Source organism: Lagopus leucura, unplaced genomic scaffold (genome assembly GCF_019238085.1).
Source record: "Lagopus leucura isolate 7727_CA_CO unplaced genomic scaffold, USGS_WTPT01 200-6_obj-0_obj, whole genome shotgun sequence".
Lineage (NCBI taxonomy): Eukaryota > Metazoa > Chordata > Aves > Galliformes > Phasianidae > Lagopus > Lagopus leucura.
In genome coordinates, this window is record NW_024965277.1 from 1 (window position 1) to 19,545 (window position 19,545).

General features: G+C 54.8%; 3 protein-coding genes and 1 long non-coding RNA gene across 5 annotated transcripts; 1 reads left to right on the top strand and 3 right to left on the bottom strand.

Annotated features, from left to right (window-relative positions):
- Positions 1-3,236: 3,236 nt before the first annotated feature.
- LTB4R (leukotriene B4 receptor) lies at positions 3,237-4,908 on the top strand. Its single transcript, XM_042892471.1, has 2 exons — positions 3,237-3,324; positions 3,804-4,908. Coding segments are annotated over exons 1-2 (1,107 nt in total). The 5' UTR covers positions 3,237-3,322.
- A 609-nt stretch (positions 4,909-5,517) lies between these two features.
- Positions 5,518-8,088, bottom strand: LOC122192039 (T-cell surface glycoprotein CD1b-3-like). 2 transcript variants are annotated; one of them, XM_042892467.1, is made up of 6 exons: positions 7,998-8,088; positions 7,429-7,707; positions 6,686-6,967; positions 6,313-6,597; positions 6,140-6,233; positions 5,518-6,067 (listed from the first exon to the last, which is right to left on the bottom strand). In XM_042892467.1, exons 1-6 carry the CDS (start codon positions 8,056-8,058, stop codon positions 6,022-6,024), a joined length of 1,047 nt encoding a protein of 348 aa, XP_042748401.1. In that variant the 5' UTR covers positions 8,059-8,088; the 3' UTR covers positions 5,518-6,021. The 2 variants fall into 2 exon arrangements, with proteins under 2 accessions (XP_042748401.1, XP_042748402.1); XM_042892468.1 differs by lacking the exon at positions 6,140-6,233.
- Positions 8,089-9,063: 975 nt separating this feature from the next.
- LOC122192040 (antigen-presenting glycoprotein CD1d-like) lies at positions 9,064-12,637 on the bottom strand. The gene is made up of 8 exons (XM_042892469.1): positions 12,584-12,637; positions 11,626-12,168; positions 11,191-11,439; positions 10,055-10,336; positions 9,683-9,967; positions 9,506-9,596; positions 9,319-9,431; positions 9,064-9,104 (listed from the first exon to the last, which is right to left on the bottom strand). The coding sequence occupies exons 2-8, from the start codon at positions 11,897-11,899 to the stop codon at positions 9,064-9,066; spliced, it is 1,335 nt and encodes a 444-aa protein (XP_042748403.1). The 5' UTR covers positions 11,900-12,168; positions 12,584-12,637.
- Positions 12,638-14,795: 2,158 nt separating this feature from the next.
- Positions 14,796-16,471, bottom strand: LOC122192038. The gene is made up of 3 exons (XR_006182524.1): positions 16,447-16,471; positions 15,212-15,254; positions 14,796-14,862 (listed from the first exon to the last, which is right to left on the bottom strand). It is a non-coding gene; the product is annotated as an uncharacterized LOC122192038 (long non-coding RNA).
- Between the last annotated feature and the right edge of the window lie 3,074 nt (positions 16,472-19,545).

Sequence of the window (19,545 nt, forward strand, 5' to 3'; positions counted from 1 at the left end):
CCCCCCCCCCCCCCCCACTTCCTCTCCCCTCCTGGGCTGTTGTTGTTGCTGTGGGACACGGGGTGGGGAGTACAGGCTCGGCAGGGATCCACTGTGTGGGGGTTGGAGGCACCCAGACACCCACATCCCCATGGGGAAGTGTGAGATGGGGTCCCTGGGTGTTGGGCCCCCCAGTGTAGGAGTTACAGGGCAGAGCTGGGGAAGGGAGGAGGCGGATGCTTGGGGTCCCCAGGGCCTCGGGGGGAGGGGCAGAGCCCACGGGGTGGGAGAAACGGCCGCCAGGGTTCACTGGCTCGTGATCGTGTTTTGCTCTTTGCCTCCGGCTGGGCGGACCCAACCCGGGGGGGGGCTGCGGGATACATGTGGGGCTGAGACATGGGACACGTGTAGGGTTGACGAGCACGCGTAGGGCTAGGGGGGAAGGGTGCGTGGTGTGCAGAACAAGTAGGGGTCAGGAGGTGACCCTAAATGTGGCCCCACAGCTCTCTCCCTCCGTGACCCCAACACAGCAGCACACAGAGCCCTTTGGTGCCACAGGGAACACACGGGGCCATAAGGGGCAGGAGAGAAGCAGGCGACACAGCAAACCAGCAGGAGCCACGCTATCCTGAATGGACCCTGCTGCTTCCATACCACCTGCCCTCCCTATCTCAAGCCCCCATCCTGTCCCTGTCCCCTTTCCTAATCCCCACAGATCCTGTAGTGGGGTAGCAAAGTTCTAGGCTGAAGCAAACAAGGACAAGCCCAAACAAAGCAGCCATGGACACAGAAATGAAGGAAGAAAAATAGCTCACTTTCAAAAGGTCTCAGGTAGGCAGAGATCTCCAGCAAAATGGCCTCCCCTCCACTGCCAGCCCTTAAATGAAGACTGAGAAGGGGTGGATTCTGGCTCCATCCCTCCCAGGCACTCAGGTGCATTGCATACACCTGAGCTCTCCTGGTTGGCCCCACCTTCCCACCCTCCCAGTGATTGAGGTGCTCAATCACTGCTTCAAGCCCCGACTTAGCATTGCCATTACACACTATAACATCCCAATGACAGAATGGTGATACCTCAAGCCACTCTGGGTGCCCCTCATATGCCTTGGGGGCACCCCTGTGTGTGGTGGTGACATCCTGGGCATCCTTCAGGACACCTCTAGGACCCCAACATCCTTCAGCTCTCCCAATTCCTCCATGATTGTCCCCACTGAGACCCACACAGACAGCCATTACCTCTGTTAAGACACAGTTATGGGTGGGAGGAGTTGAAAGGAATGTGTTGTTTTAAGCTGTCAGATAAGGAGTCAAAGGGAAAATGGAACAGCTACATCACTTGGCTCAGGAGGTGAAGCAGAACAGCCGGGCTGAATGCTGACCGCACTGAAATGACTGTTCGTGCTGTTTGTATTTTTGCCTATCATGACAACTTTGTGGTGGTTTCTGGGATTCCGGAAAATTATGTCAGATGTCCCAACACATCATGGTGATGAAAAGCAGCAGCAGGGAATTGTTCCTTGAACTGACAAATATGCAGAAATGTGAGGAGAAATTCCACAGGGGGAAACTTGTGGTTGGCCACAGCAGTGACGGTGCAGCAATACAAGGACAAGAGTGTAAAAACCAGAACACAAGTATGTGTAACAGCACCACAAAAAGGAAGTGAGACTTAATTATATAAGCCTAATCAGTGTGATAGAACACACAGCGCTGTGTGAAATCCTGCATGATACTGCAGGACAGCTAATGAGCTGTCACCTGGCTGTGCACACCAAGGGACTGACGTAAGGAAGAGCAACCAGGGAGCAATTTTCAAAGCAATGCCTGTTTGTCACCTTTATGCAGCTCTGCGTGTGCTTGCTTTGTGCCTTACTGCCTGGCACCTCATCCCTGCACTTGGAATCATACAGGACCTGATTCAGAACGTTCCAGGTTTATGTCACCGAGACTCGCTGAGGGACAACAAGGGTTAAACTCTACAGGCTGGCCTTAAAAAGGGCCATGGGGGAGGAGGAGGGGTCCCAGCAAAATCTGTGCAGCCTCCTTGTATCCACAGGGGATGGGATGGATGTTCACACTGAAGAACTGGGTGCTGAGGGCCTCTGTTTAAAACACTGAAACATGAAATATTTCTCTTGGCAAATCATAATTGCAGAGTGAGTGATCAGCGTGCATTTTTCACCTGCGAGCCAGAAATTAGTTCTGGCAGTTTGGCACACAACGTTTTGTTCTGTTTGCATGGGACATCCTAGCTGAATTGCTTGTTGTATTAATCATTAAAACTTGTGCTTCTGTATTTAAAACATTTTGCCGAATACCTTTAAGGTCTAATTGGAATTAAGATGAGCTGTTATTATTCAGCAGCAGTTTTCCACAGGCTGCTGGTCAGTGCTGACTCCAAGAATGCCCGGGGCAACTCCTTTCCTTTCCTCTGCTCTCAGGGGTTTGTCCTCAGATTAACTTCCCTTTGCTTTTATTTCTGTTCCCCGTTCCTGTTTAATTCTGACACCAATTTCTCTTGGTCCTTCCAAACTTCTGAGCCCGCTCCTTGCTGGGGAGGGACATGCTGTATTTTTGCAGCAGTTTATCTGTTACAATCCTGTCTGTGACACCATTTATATTTTTCTGTTGGGTAACATCTGATCCCCAGGCCTATGGCATTGGAGCTGGGGGAGGGCATCAGCAGAGAGCAAAAATGGCTGTTTTTGTCTTGATACTTTTTGTCAGTCACAGCATCGTAGAAATTGGGTGGGAGATACAAAGTTGAGTGCTGTTGTCAGAGATCTCCAGTCCTACTTCTCTTGGTGTGGTAGTAGACTGGAGGAAAGTGTCCTTCAGCGAGCTGGGTAACAGATCTTTGTCTTGCTTGGGATTGTGCCCCATCACACTATCATCTATGGAATTACCAGTTTTCAGGCTATGATTCATCTGTTGGGATAGGAAGGTGGAGGGAGGAATGAAGGAAGGAAGAAGGTGCATTAGCCATACGTGTTAGCAGGCACATAGAAGATGTGCCCTCCATGCTATCTTGATGTGCTCCTACCATCCCCACAGCCAGGCAGTATCCTCCTGGAGGACACTTTGGAGGATCTCATTACCTGTTGGCAGTGCCATCAGAGCTTTTACGCTCTCCTGTCTCCACTCAGGCAGGGGAAAATTAAGGTCTGCAGTCACTCCTCATATGCCCCCTTCCTGCCTGTGGTTTCCCTGCCTTCTTCCTCTTGCGTGAGTGTTTCCTTCCTGGTGCTGAGCGGAAGGGAAGTAGCACCTAGTGTTCGTGGTCAGTGTTGACAACGGGGGCACTGAGGACCCATCACCCTTGCCAGAGTCTCTGTGAAAGGATATGTGAGTCCCTGAGGTAGTGGGGGAAGGCTGGAAGGGCAGGGCCGTTGGTGAGGGTCACCTGGAACAACTGGGAGGGATAGATGGACAGCTGGGAGGTCTTCAGGATCTGTAAGATTTGTGGGATGGGATCAGTGGCAAGGCTGGAAGGGGACTGAGAGGTTTTTGGGGCAACTAGAAAGTCTGGGTGAAAAATTGAGATGCCTAAGGGATCATCTGCGAGGTTTGTGGGAAAACTTGATTCATGTGGTTGGTGCACTGGGAAGTCTGGGGGACAGCTTTGAGGTCTGGAGAATGCCAAGATAAGGAGGAAGAGGTGAGAGTAGCAAAGGAAGAAGAGACCTCAGAGAATGGGGGGAAGGAAGGAAGGATGATGGGACAGACAAGGAAGGGCAGTATTGGAGGGGAGGGATGGGGAGACTGAGCAAAGGAGGTAGGCATGAGTCTGCTCTGCAGGATGCTGGTTACCCCTCTCCCCACAGGTCTCCTGCCATGTCCACACCTCCTTCCAATGTGACTGTCTCTGCAATCCCCAATGCAGCACTGGGACTGACCCTGCTGTCACTGGCAATGGTCATAGGGCTGCCAGGCAACGCGTTCGTGCTGTGGAGCTATATCGTCACCTGTCGCCGCAGCATCCCCATGGTGCTGGTTGCCCATCTGGCCCTGGCTGACGTGGCCACACTGCTCACTGGCCCTGTTTACATCCAATTCCTCAGCAGTGGCCGCTGGAACCTGGGCCCAGCCGCATGCCGTGGTTGCAACTACATCTGTGCAGCCGCCATGTACACCAGCGTCTTCCTCATTGCACTGCTCGGCCTGCATCGCTGCCTGGTGGTGTCCCGACCATCAGCTGCAGTGCTGGCAGGTGACCGTGCCACCCAGCTGGCCCACGGGGCTGCTGCCGTCACTTGGCTGGTGGCCTTGGTGCTGGCCACCCCTTCTATTGCTTTCCGGCACGTGGAGAACGGGATGTGCGAGCGGAACCACAGTTCCAGTGCTTGGCTGGTAACCCACAACCTGCTGGAGACAGGGCTGGGCTGGGCTGTGCCACTGGTCACCGTGGCCATTGGTTATGGGCTGCTGCTGTGGCGGCTGCGGCGGACGCGATTGGCACGGCGGGGCCGCACGCTGCGGTTGGTGGCTGCCGTGGTGGTCGCCTTTGCCATCACCTGGGGACCCTACCATGTCGGGAGCTTGTTGGAAGTGGTGGTGGAGCTGCAGAGCTGCAGTGAGACTCTAAGAAAGGTTGCCAAGGCCATCCGGCCACCAGCCACTGCGCTGGCATTCCTCAGCAGTGCCCTAAATCCGCTGCTCTATGCCTGCGCCGGACGGGGACTGTGTCGCACTGCTGGGGCTGCACTCCTGCCCCGGCTCCTAGAGGGCTCCACAGCCTCCAGCAGTGCCCGTAGGACTGTCACCCATTGGGCCAGAAGCTCACGGGGACAGCGGGAGATTGGAGGCAAGGAGGTGGCCAGGGAGGACGTGGGGATGGGGGATGGGAGGACAGTGGCAGAGGGAACAGTGACAGGTGATGAGGGGACAGTGCTGGAAAGCACTGAGATGGGGGACAGTGGGAGGGTGTGATGGATGGAAAGGCTTTTGGATGGATGTTGTCATTATATTGTGGGGTGGCATGGGGAGGGGTCCATGGAGTCCTCTAGGGTTGCATTGGGGATTCCCAGGGGTAACTGTGGGAGCTTTAGGGGAGGGTGGCCTTTAGGGCTTATTGGGAGAACTCAGGGGACATCGGGGAGTCTCAACATGTGGGTCTCAGTGAGGACATTCAGGGAGGAACTGGGAGAGCTGAAGGATGTTTGGGGGCCCGGGGGTGTACTGAAGCATGCCTAGGATGTCACCACCACACACAGAGGTGTCCCCATCGCATATGACAGGTGTCCAGGGGACCATAGGGTGTCACCATTGTGTCACTGGGATGTCACAGCAGGGTCCCAGGAAATTCATCTGGAATGCCGTTGGAGTGTCCTCAGGGGTCTCTATGGAGTGTCATCATGGAGTCAAAGCTGTGTCATAGCTGATGGTGTCACTGCTGGATGGGGCCACATGTCCCTTTCCCTTGGCCACCTCATCCTTTGGTGACATCACTGGTGACTTCATACCCTCCCAATGGGCTCGGCCCTGCCTCCTGGAGTCAGTGATGGCAACACCTGTGCCTGTTTGTGTTTTTACGGGAAGAAAAAATAAAGTACATAACTTCACAGTTTTGCCTCATTCTTCCCCATTTTGCTGAGGGCCAACAAGGCAACCTCACCCAGAGCCACAGGATAGGGGACACAGGGGACAGCAGATGGATGTGGGGACTGGGAAGAGAGACAGGGACAGAATGGGGCGTGGGATGGGAAGGACAGGTGGCGCAGAAAAGGGACAGTTTGGGATGTGAAAGGACATGGGCTGAAGAAGGGGTGCAGGGACAGGACTGGGGCTGTGAGGGGGGACATACAGTGGGTATAGGAGAAGGGATGAGGCGGGAGCACTGGGATGAGGAAGAGACACTGGGTCAAGGCTGGATACACAGTACAGGGTTAGGGGAAGAGAAGAGGGACACTTTGTCATAAGGCAATGAATGCTCTTCTGTGGTCTGCTCTGTCCCCTGCTGGTGCGGCACTGCTTTGTCACCACCATCGGTGCAGCTGGCTTGGAAATGGAGCAGGGAGTGAGGGTCTCAGTGCAGGGTGGGCATCAGATGAGGAGTGCCCGGGAATCCCTTCCAGACCCAGCGTGTTTCCTGCAAGAGGATACCACTGTGAGCCATGATGGATATTTTGGGAAGCTCAGACCCCACAGCCAGAGCCCTCACCTATGCCTCCACCACCAAACTGCCCCGATGATGATGGCAGTGAGGAAAAGGATGGTGATGGTGACGACGATGGTGGAAGATGCACTGGGGTTTTCTTGAATGGGGAGAGAGCAGAGGATAGCCGTGAGCGTGTGGCAGCTCCAGGCCACCCAAATCCCATCCCCATTCCCTACCCCAGAGGACGAGGAGGCTGCGGTCACCCAGGCTGCAGTGCTGCACGCGGCAGGTGTAGCTGTGCCCGTCCCGGGGGGACACCAGCAGGGTGCTGCGGAGCTGGTAGGTGAGGTCGGCGTTGGGTAACACAGCGCCGGTGCTCAGCGCCGGGCTCGGCGGCACCTCTCTGCCGTCCCGCAGCCAGGTGATGGTGATGGGCGGTGGGTAGAAGCTGGTGACACGGCAAACCAGCAGGAGCTGCGCTGGGCCGGCCGTGCGGGCGAAGACCACAGCGATGGGTGGCACTGGGGACAGCAGCAATGGGAGTTCAGTGTGAGCACAACTCAATCTGGGAGCAATAGGGTGGCTATCTGAGGGCCAAGGATCGCTCACCTCGTCTCTCCAGATCTGTCCTCCCTTCCTTGTGCAGCATGAGGATGTAGTCTGGCAAGGAGGTGGAGAAGATGTGCTCCAGGAGCCCCGACACGGCGCGGAGGTCAGTGAGAGTGTTGCTCATCAGCTCAGCCAGCAGGGTGGACCTCCGGGGAACCCAGCGCTCCTCACTCAGGTCGTATGTCACCAGGTCTCTGCCACCTTCCCCAATGTTGACAAAGCTCCATCTTGTTCCGTTGGTGTAAAGCTTGCAGCCTGTGTGGATCTGGAAAACCAGTGGGTCTGCAAGGGGCAGAAGGGTATGTGAGCATAGGGACATGAAGATGGCTGGGGAGGTGTGGGCACGATGGGCACCGTGACCACATGAGCTGCCAAAGGAGAAGAGCCGAGCAGTGCAGGGTGGCAGCTCAAGCACTTTGCCCTGCAGAATGTCCCCCTGCAATATTTTCCTTCGTGTTTCCCCTTCCCTGATTCGTGCCAGGTGATTCCCACGGCCCTGATAATTGTGGGAGCAGATCCTACATGTCCTCCATATCAGGGGAGCAGGATCAGGGGGCAGAAACCCCACAACGCATTTCAGCGCTCCACTGAAATCTCAGGAGACAGAGTGTTTCCCATCACCCTTTGGAGGCTGTCAGCCCCTGCCAAAAGACCCCACAACCCATCACTTTTTGGAGGCTGTCAGACCCCTAGAAGATCCCACAAACTCTGTTGCTTGGTCTGCAGCTGTCCCTCCTACTCACAGTCCAACCCTGCCTTTGTAGCCATCTCATGCATGAACCGAATCGTATTGCGTATGCCGACCATGGAGAAGGACAGAATCTTCTTCACTTCACTCTTAGCCGTGGCCTCGTGGACCCATGGCCGGCAGATGTTTAAGTTCCAGGTGTGTGGATCCAGCACCCCTATGGGCACATCTGCCAGCAGAGCCGTCCCAGTCAGTTCTGTGGAGCTGATGTTATCCAAGAGCAACGTGTAGAAGAGCTGGAAAAACTGTAATTCTTCAGGGGGAGGGCATGAGGCTGCAGGAAAGAGGGGAGTGAATGGTGGATGTACCCCATTGCCCAGGTGACCATCTCTGCTGTAGAAGGACATGCAGGGTGTCATGGCAAGAAGCTCATCCACATGATCCCCAGTCTAGAGGCAAGTGGGCATAGACAGGGGCCCCTTTGGGTGCTGTGAGGGTGGGGGCAGCCCCTCGGTACTGGAGACTATTCCCATCACACAGGAAAAGGTCTCTTAGCCATGCCTCCCCACACACTGCTATAGGGTCCCATGATGATGGCTGGGGTGAGCAGGGGCTCCCACTTACTTTCTGCTTCTGCCCATGTCTCGTGGAGGAGAAGGAAGAGGAAGAGGTAGTGAGGCCACATCGTGCCTGCAGCGAAGGCAGTGCAGCAAGGATGGTGGGAAGAGGAAGTGCAGTGGGGTCCCAAAGGCTGCGCTCCACCAATGGGGCTGGCCAGTGAGGTTTCTGGGAGGGTCTAAGATGGGGGCTGGAGAAGCATATGAGGGAATGAGGCTGAACTTGTTTTCTTTTGGATCACTGCGCAGCAACTGCACCCCTCTACTGGTGGCAGAGAGTGAGGACATTTGTGCCAATATTGGGGTGCTGCAGCATGTGATGGGTGCTGGGCAAAGGGTCATGGGGTGACCAGGAGCCCCCATCTCCCCCTAGCCAGCCACCCCCAGGCACAAACAGACATGTTTCTCTTCCCCTTTCCTATGGGCCCCATGCTGGGGGCAAAGCAGAACTGAAACTCAGTCGAGGGGAAGCGCAGAGCCGGGGTGGATGGTTCCAGTGCTGTCCCTCATGACTGCAATTGGTGTCCCTGAAGGGCTGTGGGGCTTCTGCCCACTCAGACCCCGGTGGCACGGCGGTGACCCCAGAATGTGGGGTTTCAACTTCCCAGGTGAGGGCTGAGCCCCGGAGGCCCTCAGGTGCTCCCACGGTGCGTGTACCCTCTGGGCACCACTTCTCACTCCCTCTTGGCTTTCCCTCGAGCCCCTTCCCTCTGCATGCCCCTTCCCAGCCCCGTTCTGCCCAGAGGTGCGCAGAGGCACTGCTGGGATCCACTGCTTTTGGAGCCGGAATTGTTCAGGAGCGCGGATGTGTTCCTCCCAGGGCTGAGATTGGGGTGCTGCTCCCATCGTCTGGGAGCACCTCGCCCCACAGCACGGTTATGCTCACAGAGGAAGTACTTGTGGGCTGGGATTTCCACACAAGCTGTACAACCTATAGGTCTAATTATTCATTTATTCCACGCTCCGTTTGCCTCAAACCTGCCTGTTTTCACCCAAATCCCACTCACACCCACATCTGCATGGTGAGCAAGGCAGTGTTTGAGCGTCGCTTTCCTCTCGGAGCACAGTAGAGCTCAGTGCTGCTCAGCGCTTCCAGCGCCGCTGGTGGGCGTCGCTGGAGGGGGAATTAGGCACAAATATCTCCGGAATAGGGTTAATAAAGGCAGTGGGTGGGCAATAAAATGCAGAAGGTGCCAATGGGAGGGCGCAGCTCGCTGCTCGTGGGCAGGTGGGTACCTTTATCAGGGCTGGGGGGGCTGCCGCGAGCACTGGGGCGCCTTCACGAGGTGCAGCGCTGAAAAGCACTCAACTGTGCCCCCTCCCCTCACCGGGCGTTCCGCGGCCGCAGCCCCCGTAGTGTCCCGCGGCTGCCCCATCCTGCGCTGCGCTCCGGTGCTCCTCCAGAGGGATGCTGCGCTCCTCGTCCAAGCGCTGCCGCTTCCTGCAACGGGAATGGGCGCTGCGGGGCGGGGCGGGGGTCTCTCGGAGGAGCAGCGGGGCAGGAGGTGCTCTCACCTGTATCTCCACACCAACCCTGCGGCGACGGCGGCCGCAGCCAGCAGCAGGACCGCCCCGAGCCCCGCGCTCAGCCCCTGCTTGGAGTGCTCTGAGGAACACAGCCCGTCAGCTCTCTCGCTCCTCGTGCCGAGGGAACAGGGCTCGGGAGCCGCATCCCCGAGGGGGACAACCTACCCCAGGGGACGAGGAGGCTGCGGTCACCCAGGCTGCAGTGCTGCACGCGGCAGGTGTAGCTGTGCCCGTCCCGGGGGGACACCAGCAGGGTGCTGCGGAGCTGGTAGGTGAGGTCGGCGTTGGGTAACACAGCGCCGGTGCTCAGCGCCGGGCTCGGCGGCACCTCTCTGCCGTCCCGCAGCCAGGTGATGGTGATGGGCGGTGGGTAGAAGCTGGTGACACGGCAAACCAGCAGGAGCTGCGCTGGGCCGGCCGTGCGGGCGAAGACCACAGCGATGGGTGGCACTGGGGGATGGAAACGAGGGGATTGCAGTGCGGCACGGCTCAGCCCCCACGTCTGGGGCTGATGTGGCAGCACCAGGATCAGCTCACCTTGTCTCTCCAGATCTGCTTTCCCAGCCTGGATGAAAATTCTCAGAATGTCCACACAGGTGTTGTTGAGGAGCACTTGGATCACCTCATTGAGAGTGCTGGCGTTCATCATCAGGTGCTCAGCTATGGCTGCCAACTGGTTATGTTGCATCTGATCCCAAGTGCCTTTGTCCAGGCAGAAACGGAGGAAATTCTGGCCCTCGTAAGCAATGTCTAAGAAGGTCCTGATGGTCCCATTGGACTGGAGCTCACAGCCTATGGAGGACTGGAAGACAAAAGGGTCTGGGGGCAAGGGATATTGTGGTAGAGTTGGTATGTGGGATACTCAGCTTTGTGGCCACTTTGGGTCTCACTGAGTGTTGCCCCATGCCCAAAAACTCTGGTTCTTGTATTCCAATGTCAAAAAAAGGCCCTGGTGGTCCAAAGCTCAGTCAAGTGAATGTTTGTGTCCTGCAGCCAGAAGCAGTACAAGGACATATTGTCCCAGCACTGTCACCTCCCGAGAACACCATTCTCTCGGTGCCCTGGGGAAAATGTATGAGTCCCCAAGGGGCTGCTGGGCTCTGGGGAATGGATCCAGTGCTGTACCAATGTCTCTTTGCACCCCATCCCCCTCCAAGCACAACCTATTCCTTCTGGGATGTTCCCTGCCATGATGGTGACACGGGGACAGCCCATGCAGGGGTGCTGGGGCTTAGCCCTAGCACCCAGTGACACTGAGTCAGCCCCCGGGGAATGAGCACTGCACATCACTTCCCTTCTCTGGAACCACTCTACAGAGAAGTGGTGACGCTGAAGTGTCCCCAAGGGCCCAAATCTGGCACCTGTGGTCTGATTTCCTGCACAGCCCATTGAGGAGATGTCCAGCCCTGGAACTGTGATGTATCTGTCCCTCCTGTCAGGGCTAGTGTCTGGAAGGACAGTAGAGAGCAGCCGGTGGGCTGGCAAGGATTGGCTGTAGTGTGGCTGCTGAGAGTACCCACTGTTCCCTCAGGTGACTGTAGGTCCCCAGTCTGCCCAGCAGATATGCACTGTTTATCATAGTCTGCCACAGTGTGATCACTGTTCCTTACTATACTGAAGCTTGATCTGTCCCAGAGGGGACTTTGGAAATGGGGTGGGGAAGGGACACGTACAGGGCACTGTGGTGTACATCTGCACCAGCCTGCTGAAATCTCTCACGTATGACTTGATGGAGCTCTCGATGACATCCCAGTCACCTTTCAGCAGGGATGGGCGCAGCCAGGGCCGGTAGTAGTGGATGTTCCCAGTGCGGCTGTCCAGAGACCCTATTTCCACGTCCCCCAAGAGTCCCAGTCCTCCCACAAGCACGGAGGTGCTGTTTTGGAAGGTGGCGAAATGGAGAAGCTTGAGCATGTGGGAGCCTGCAGGAGATGGGAAGAGAGCTGGGGTAAGTGTCCCCAGTTTTGTCATTGCTGATGGCTCCTTGGGGCCCCCCATAGCTCGCCATCACCTCAGCTTCATTTACCCCCCAGCTTGACCACAGCCCCATAAGGGAGGATTTTTGAGGTGAGAAGAAAGGGTTAGGGTAAGCCATGGTTAAAACTTACCCTCTGGCTCTGCCCAGGTCCCAGGGAAGAAGAACAGAAGGAGGATGGCATGGGGCTGCATGGTGTCTGCAGTGCAGCTCCTCACAGATGCAGCAGGATGATGAAGGGACTGCTCACTTCTCAAGGCAGCTCTCGCCTTGCTGGTGGCACTGGGTGGCCACAGCAGCCAATAGGTTCTGTGCTGAGGTTTTGGGGAGGTCCCTGAGGTGCCCTCTGCAGGGAGCTGGGCTGAGGTATTCAGGCTATGGGTCTGGAAGGATTCTTTCTGGCCCATGGCTGAACCGAAAAAACCTCAAGGGTTACCACATAGGGATGGCACAAATGGTCTCCTCCTCTTGTAAGTCTGTCCCAGGAGCCATCCTGCCTGAGGTGACTTTGAGGTCAGTCTCCAGTGGGAGACCTCCCAAGACCAAGAGTCACTTGAAAGGAGCATGGGACCAGGAGACGCATCAGAATGGACTGCAGGGACAAGGAACACGAGGAGGCACACTGAGACCAGCCCACCAGCAGCACTCCACTGTCCTTCAGACACTAATGGCCCTGCTGAGAGAGACAGGGACATCACAATTTCAGATCTTAACATTACCTTTCTAATAATAACGTCATCAGACTTAGATGTTTAAGTTAGTCTAGTTTGATTTTTGCAAAACGCTGTTAATTGCCTTGCATATTCCCCATTACAGAACCACCACATACATTTTTACAATTCAAAAACAATTCAAGTTTTACTTTTTGGCATTTTTAAATTGTTTTTTAATGCAAGAAAGGCATTTACTAAAAAAATAAACCCGAAACATTAAAAATATTAACAAGACAGTGACTGAGAGAACATTAAGATGGCCCTGTGCTCGCTGCTAACCTACCCTATCATTAGATGTGCCACATAGTGAGATTTTAGTGCATCAACTAAAAAAAAAAAAAAAAAAAGCATGACAATATAAATTCGATCATTTCTTACAGATATTCATAAGCAGTTAACACAGGTTTCTTGAGTTTGGAGAATTGTTCCTTCTTTTTCTTTTTTTCTTCTTTTTTTTCTTCTTTTCTTCTTCTTTTTCTTATTCATTTGTTCTTCATTTCTACCCAATCCCCCCGCTTAACTTTGTGTTCGTCACTTGAAACCAGAATGGAGAAGCCCTTTCCGCGGTCTCTACTGCCACCGCGTGGCCAAAGTGAGAAACTGCACCGCGCTGTGACGAGGGGCGGAAGCGCTGTTGGCGGCTTTAGGGAGCGGAGAGAGATCGGAGGAGCTCCTGGAGCGCAATGTGCGCGCTGGCCACCTCAGACTCTCCTCCTTCCCCCGCTGATCTGCAGTGATCGGTGGTGCCCCGCGGAGCACCAGATTTTAGGTAACGAAATACTGAAGTATTTACATGATGGCCTTTAAACGTAAAACAAGTGAAATATCGATAAAAGAGCATGCGCAGTGTAGGCGCCAAAGTTGGCACATGCGTATTAGTCTATCGAAACTGGCGCATGCGCCCTGTTGTGCCAAAACTGCCGCATGCGTACAGCTGTACTAAAACTGGCGCATGCGCACAGCTGTGGTAAAAGTGGCGCATGCGTGTTGTAGAGCTAAAACTGGCACATGCGCAATGCGGTGCTAGAACTGGCGCATGCGCACTGTAGTACCAAAACTGGTGCATGCGTGCTGCTCCGCTAAAACTGGCGCATGCGTAATGCAATGCTAAAACTGGCGCATGCGTGTTGTAGCGCCGGAACTGGCGCATGCGTAGTTATGCTAAAAACTGGCGCATGCGTGTTGTAAAGCCAAAACTGGCGCATGCGTACTGCTCCGCGAAAACTGACTCATGCGCACTGTTGTGCCAAACTGCCGCATGCGTACTGCAGAGCCGAAACCAGCGCATGCGTACTGCAGAGCCGAAACAGGCGCATGCGTACTGCTCTGCTAAAAATTAGCGCATGCGTGTTGTAGAGCTAACACTGGCGCATGCGTACTGCTCCGCTAAAACAGGCGCATGCGCATAGCCGTGCTAAAACTGGCGCATGCGTGTTGTTGAGCTAAAACTGGCGCATGCGTACTGCTCCGCGAAAACTGGCGCATGCGCACAGCAGTGCTAAAACTGGCGCATGCGTGTTGTCGAGCTGAAACTGGCGCATGCGTACTGCTCTGCTAAAACTGGCGCATGCGTGTTGTAGAGCCGAAACTGGCGCCTGCGCGTTGTAGCGCTAAAACTGGCGCATGCGTACTGCGTCGCTAAAACTGGCGCATGCGCACAGCTGTGCTAAAACTGGCGCATGCGTGTTGTAGCGCTAAAACTGGCGCATGCGTACTGCTCTGCTAAAACTGGCGCATGCGTGCTGTAGCGCTAACACTGGCGCATGCGTACTGCTCCGCTGAAACAGGCGCATGCGTGTTGAAGCGCTAAAACTGGCGCATGCGTACTGCACCGCTAAATCCAGCGCATGCGCACAGCTCTACTAAAACTGGCGCATGCGTGTTGAAGCGCTTAAACTGGCGCATGCGTACTGCTCCGCTAAATCTAGCGCATGCGCACAGCTCAATTAAAACTGGTGCATGCGTGTTGTAGCGCTAAAACTCGCGCATGCGTACTGCTCCGCTGAAACTGGCGCATGCGTGTTGAAGCGCTAAAACTGGCGCATGCGTACTGCTCCGCTAAATCTAGCGCATGCGCACAGCTCTACTAAAACTGGCGCATGCGTGTTGTAGCGCTAACACTGGTGCATGCGTACTTCTCAGCTAAAACTGGCGCATGCGTGCTGTAGCGGTAACACTGGCGCATGCGTACTGCTCCGCGAAAACTGGCGCATGCGCACCGCTCTGCTAAAACTGGCGCATGCGTGTTGTAGAGCTAACACTGGCGCATGCGTACTGCTACGCTAAAACTGGCGCATGCGCATAGCTTTTCTAAAACTGGTGCATGCGCATAGCTTTTCTAAAACTGGTGCATGCGTGTTGTAGAGCTAAAATTGACGCATGTGTGTTGTAGAGCTAGAACTGACGCATGGGCATTGTTGTGCCAAAGCTGGCGCATGCGTACTGTAGAGCCAAAACCAGCGCATGCGTACTGCTGTGCTAAAACTGGTGCATGCGCGCTGCTGTGCCAAAACAGACCCCTTTGGGGACTGTGGTGTGCAGGGGAACCCAGGAGTGTTCTCACACTTCATCAGGTGGCCACCATCCCCATCCTGTAGTGCATGGGGATGCTCTGTGTCACCGTGTTGTCAGCCAGCGTCTCTGGAGCTTCACTGGGGCTGTGGGGACAGGCAGCCAGGTCACCTCCAGCATCACCCCAGCAATGACACCCCCCAGCAATACCCCCAACATCACCCCAGCATCACTCCTTAATATCAACCCCAGTGATCCCCCATCACCACCCAACAATGACACCCCCCACACACACCATGTCAGCCCCACAATGTGACCCCAGTGTCACCCTGAAGGTACACCCCAACATCATTCCCCACAGTCACGCCTCATATCAGCCCAGTGTCACTCCACACAACCTGCCCACAATGTCCCCCCCAAGTGATACCCAATACCACCCACCAACATCACTCATGACAACCCGAAAATGTCCCCCCCATGTCACGGCAGTATCACCTTTCAGCATCCTCTGAACAATGTCACTCCATGATGTCATCCCCTAGAGATACCCCAACAATAAATATCCCCCCAATGTCACTCTAGCATCACCCTGCAGCATCTCTGCCAAATATTAATCCAGCGTCACCTCAACATCATTCCTGCGTGTCTCCTGCAGCATCACTCCAACAATGTCATCCCCAGTAATAGCCCGACATCACTCCAGTATCACCCCCAATATCACTCCCTGTTGAAAGCCCCGAGTGACACTAACATCACCCCCCCAGCTTTACTCCCTATTATTATCCAAGGTCATCCCAACGTCACACAGTGCAACCCCCCAACATCACCACCCAGCATCACTCCCTGAGGTCACCCCAGTGATACCCCATCGCTCCTAACATCACCCTAGTGCCACCCCAACATCAGCACCTCCTAACAATTGTTACTGCTTAATATCACCAGTATCACCTTTAACATCCCTCCAGCACGGCTGTCACTCCAGTATCTCCCCTCAAGCATCACTCCTTGATATTAAATCCCAGCGATACCCAACATCATTCCCAGCGTCATCACCTCTCAGCATCACTCCCTGATGTTACCCCTCAGTAACACCCCAACATCACCCTCCAACATCCCTTCCCAGTGTCACCACTGCAACAGCATCACCCCTTGATGTCAAACCCCAGTGAACTCCCATCAGCCCCCCACATCACTCCCTAGTATCACCCCAGTGTCACCATAATCCCCATAAACAGGAAGCAGAACCCCTAGAAGCGCACTATTACTATCCGACCCCAGAAAGACAGCAAACTGCCAAAAAGACAGAAACGGAACATGCCAGCAGAGGATGCAACACGCAGCATCAGCAGGGCGTCCCCTGCTTTAAAGAGCACTTTGTCTTTCATCCCCACTGCAGCTTCTCTCCTTCTTTGGTTTTCCCTGGGTCTGCAGGGTTTGTTCCATTGCACGCTGTACCAGCATGGCCAACACATGGTACAGAGCCCAAATAGAAGAGAACCCCTGACAACCTTGCCTCCAACAACCAACCTCAGCCCCAGCAAACAACTTTGCCCCCCAACACCCCCTCACCTCCTTGTCACTCCTTAATATCCCCCTCAGTATCTTCCCAACAATGTCACAGCCCAGCATCACTCCCCAACATGATTCCAGCATCCCCACCCCCATCACCCCAACAGTGTCCTCCCCAGTGACACCCCACCATCACCACAGTGCCATCCCCACAGCATCACCTCTACAATGAGCTGGAAAACACAGCAGCGATAGTTGAGCAGCTGAGCTCTAGGTTGCAGCAAATGAAGGTCAGCTCTAGCGCAGCATCAGTGAGCACACTCCCAAAGGAAACAAAACTGCTCTACATTGGAAAGCCTCAAGTTGGCAGAAACCACAGTAAAAGCCCTGTTCTTCCACTGCCAGCCCTTAAATGGGGGCTGGGAAGGAGTGGATCCTGGCTCCACCCCTTCATCACTCAGCAACATTGCATGCACCTGAGCTCCTCTGGATTGGCCCTGCCTTCCCACCAGGTTCTCCATCTCTGCTTCGAGCCGTGACTTAGCATTGCCACTACACTCTCACCATCACTCTGACAGTGTCACCCCAGTGTTATCCCCCAACAGTGTCACGCCAGCATCACTCCCTGCTGTCACCCATCTTCACCCCCCACTGTCACTCTCTGTTATCACCTCAACTTCACCCCTGGTGTCACCCCTTAGGATAACTCCAAAATCACTCCTGCTCTCCCCCCACGCTGTCCCTCTGTCCCTCCATCCCTTGCTGTACACCCACCTGTCCCACCATGTCCCCTTGTGCCCAGCTGCTGGCATTACCCCCCAGCTGCAGTGTAGTGCCCCGTAAGTGGTTATGTGTCACCTCTACTGTCACCTCCACCAACACATATGGGGAAAGCTCAGCTCCGTGTCCCCCATGTCACCCTCAGTGTCCCCTCTGTGTCCCCTCTGCATTCCCGTGTCCCCTCCATGTTCTCATGTACCCTCTGTGTGCCCATACCCCACCCATTTCTCTGTGTCCTCCCTGTGTCTCCTCCACATCTCCATATCCCCTTCATGTCTCCATGTCCCAGTGCCCCCCATCTCCTTGTCCCATCTGTGTCCCTATGTCCCCTCTGTGTCCCCACGTCCCCCCCATGTCCCCATGCTTTCAATGTGGTGCAGCACAGGGTGGCTCACGTGACACAACAGTGTCCCCACCGCTGTCACCATTGCTATTCCTGCCACTGTTCCCACTGTCACCAATGCTGCCGCTGCCTCCCGGCAGCTGATGGGCACCAGGGATGTGCTCTGGGGGGATGTGGGGACACCAGGGATATTATGGGGACATTGTAAGGGGATTGGGGGACACTGGGGGGACACTAGGGATGTTGGGGGCACTGGGGGGACACTGGCGTCTTTGAGGACTGGGGACATTGTGTGGACATGGGGACAGGTGCCCCCACTGCAGTGGCCCTGGCTCTGCGGAACACCATCTCCAGGCAGTGCCAGACGGTGACGGTGGCATTGTGCGTGACCTCACCGTGGTTGTGCACTACCAGCACTGCGGTCACATTGGCCACATGGCTGCCCAGCAGTGTGGCACCGGGCATCACCGGTACTGCCAGCTCAGGATGCTCGTCTGCCCCACAGCGCTTCTCGAATGGCACCTGTGGTGGCACCGGCACATCCTGGCCCAGCCTGTTACCTCCATGTGTCACATCACCATCACACCCCAGAGTGCGCTGAGGAGCTGGGAGTGGGCTCGATGATGTCTCTGGAGCTGCTCGCTGCATACTCCATAGCTCTGGGACACGTCCAGGTGTCTCTAGAGCCCACTGTGGGGCCATGAAAGAGTTCTGGGGCAACTGGGTTCCACAGCACTGGGTTCCACAGGACTGAACTGACATGTGGCTGCTTGCCAAGTAGCTGTTATGTTGGCAGTGTTTGGGACAGCAGCTCCTAGCAGGGCTGTGTAACCATTCAGACACCGATAATCTATTGTTAATCTTCACCTTCCATCTGGTTTTGAAACTAGATGGACGGGCGAGTCATACGGGGAGTGTGTTCCGGAAATGTTTTTTCTCCAAATCTGTGATGACTTCAGAAATCCCACATCATGCTACAGCAGAAATGGGGTGCTGCAGTACATCAGTGATCTCTGATTCCAGGAGCACAGGGGCTGCACGAAGTATATACATGCTGCAGGCACCCTACTTCTTTGGGGTTTGGGGTTGAAACTTGAGGATGTCAAATCCTGAATTGTTCTCACAATGGTCTTTAATCGCAAAGAAAGTAGGCGACACGTTTCTCACTGGAGAGCCATAAGCTGTCCCCTCTAGTTTGGCAGACAGCGCTCGCTCCGATCACACCGGTTATCTCAACTTTGTCGTCCAGGCTGCACACACAGCCTTTCAGCATCTTGCTGTATCAGTACTGAAATTTGTGTGCTGTATCAGTATTGAAATTTGCGCTCCCCTATCTATTAGAAATTTTACCGAATGCCTTTAAGGACAAACTTCAGTCAAAATACGCGTGCCATTGTTGCTCATCCTTTGATCAAACTCCCCTTGCCACACCTGCTCGTTATCAGTCTTTTTTTTGTTGTTTACAGTCTGAAGCAGTGATTGAGCACCTGGTGAGGGGTGTGGCCAGCCCTGCCAGCACAGGTGGAAGCAATTTACCTGTGGGACCGGATAGGGCTGAGCTTGGCTCCACCCCTCCCTGCCCATATTTAAGGGCTGGGAACAGCAAGGGCAGCATTCTGCTTGGGGACTTCCTCCTTGGGAGCATTGGGAGTGAGTTCTACCCTTTGGAATGGGGTGAGTGATTGATGCTCTATTGCAGGGCTCTGGTCTTTCCTTTTTGGGGATCCTGACCACTTTTAAGGGCTGAAAGCTGTAAGGGCAGCATTTCTCCATGGAGGCTGCTTCTTTTGGGGTGTGGGCTGAGTGTTTGTTTTTGGAATGGGGTCATTGATTTCTTCTTCATTGTTGGATTGTAATTTCACTTTCTGGGGTGCTCCTGACTGCATTTAAGGTCTGTCAGCAGAAGGAGCAGCTACTGCACCTGGACACCACTTTCTTTAGAATGTGGTGTGAACCCTTGAAACAGGGTGAGTGACTTTTTTTTTTTTTCAGGGTTGCAATATCTTGTTGTTGGGGGGATCCTGACCCCACTTAAGGGCTGGCAGCCTTTAAGGTGGTATCTGTCTTTAGAGACCATCTCCTTGGGAGTGTGGGGTGAAGTCTGATCCTTGAGAAAGGGTGAGTGATTCCTTCTTATTTTAGGGCTGTGATCTTTCCTGTTTTTGGGGCATCCTGACCACACTTAAGTGCTGGCAGC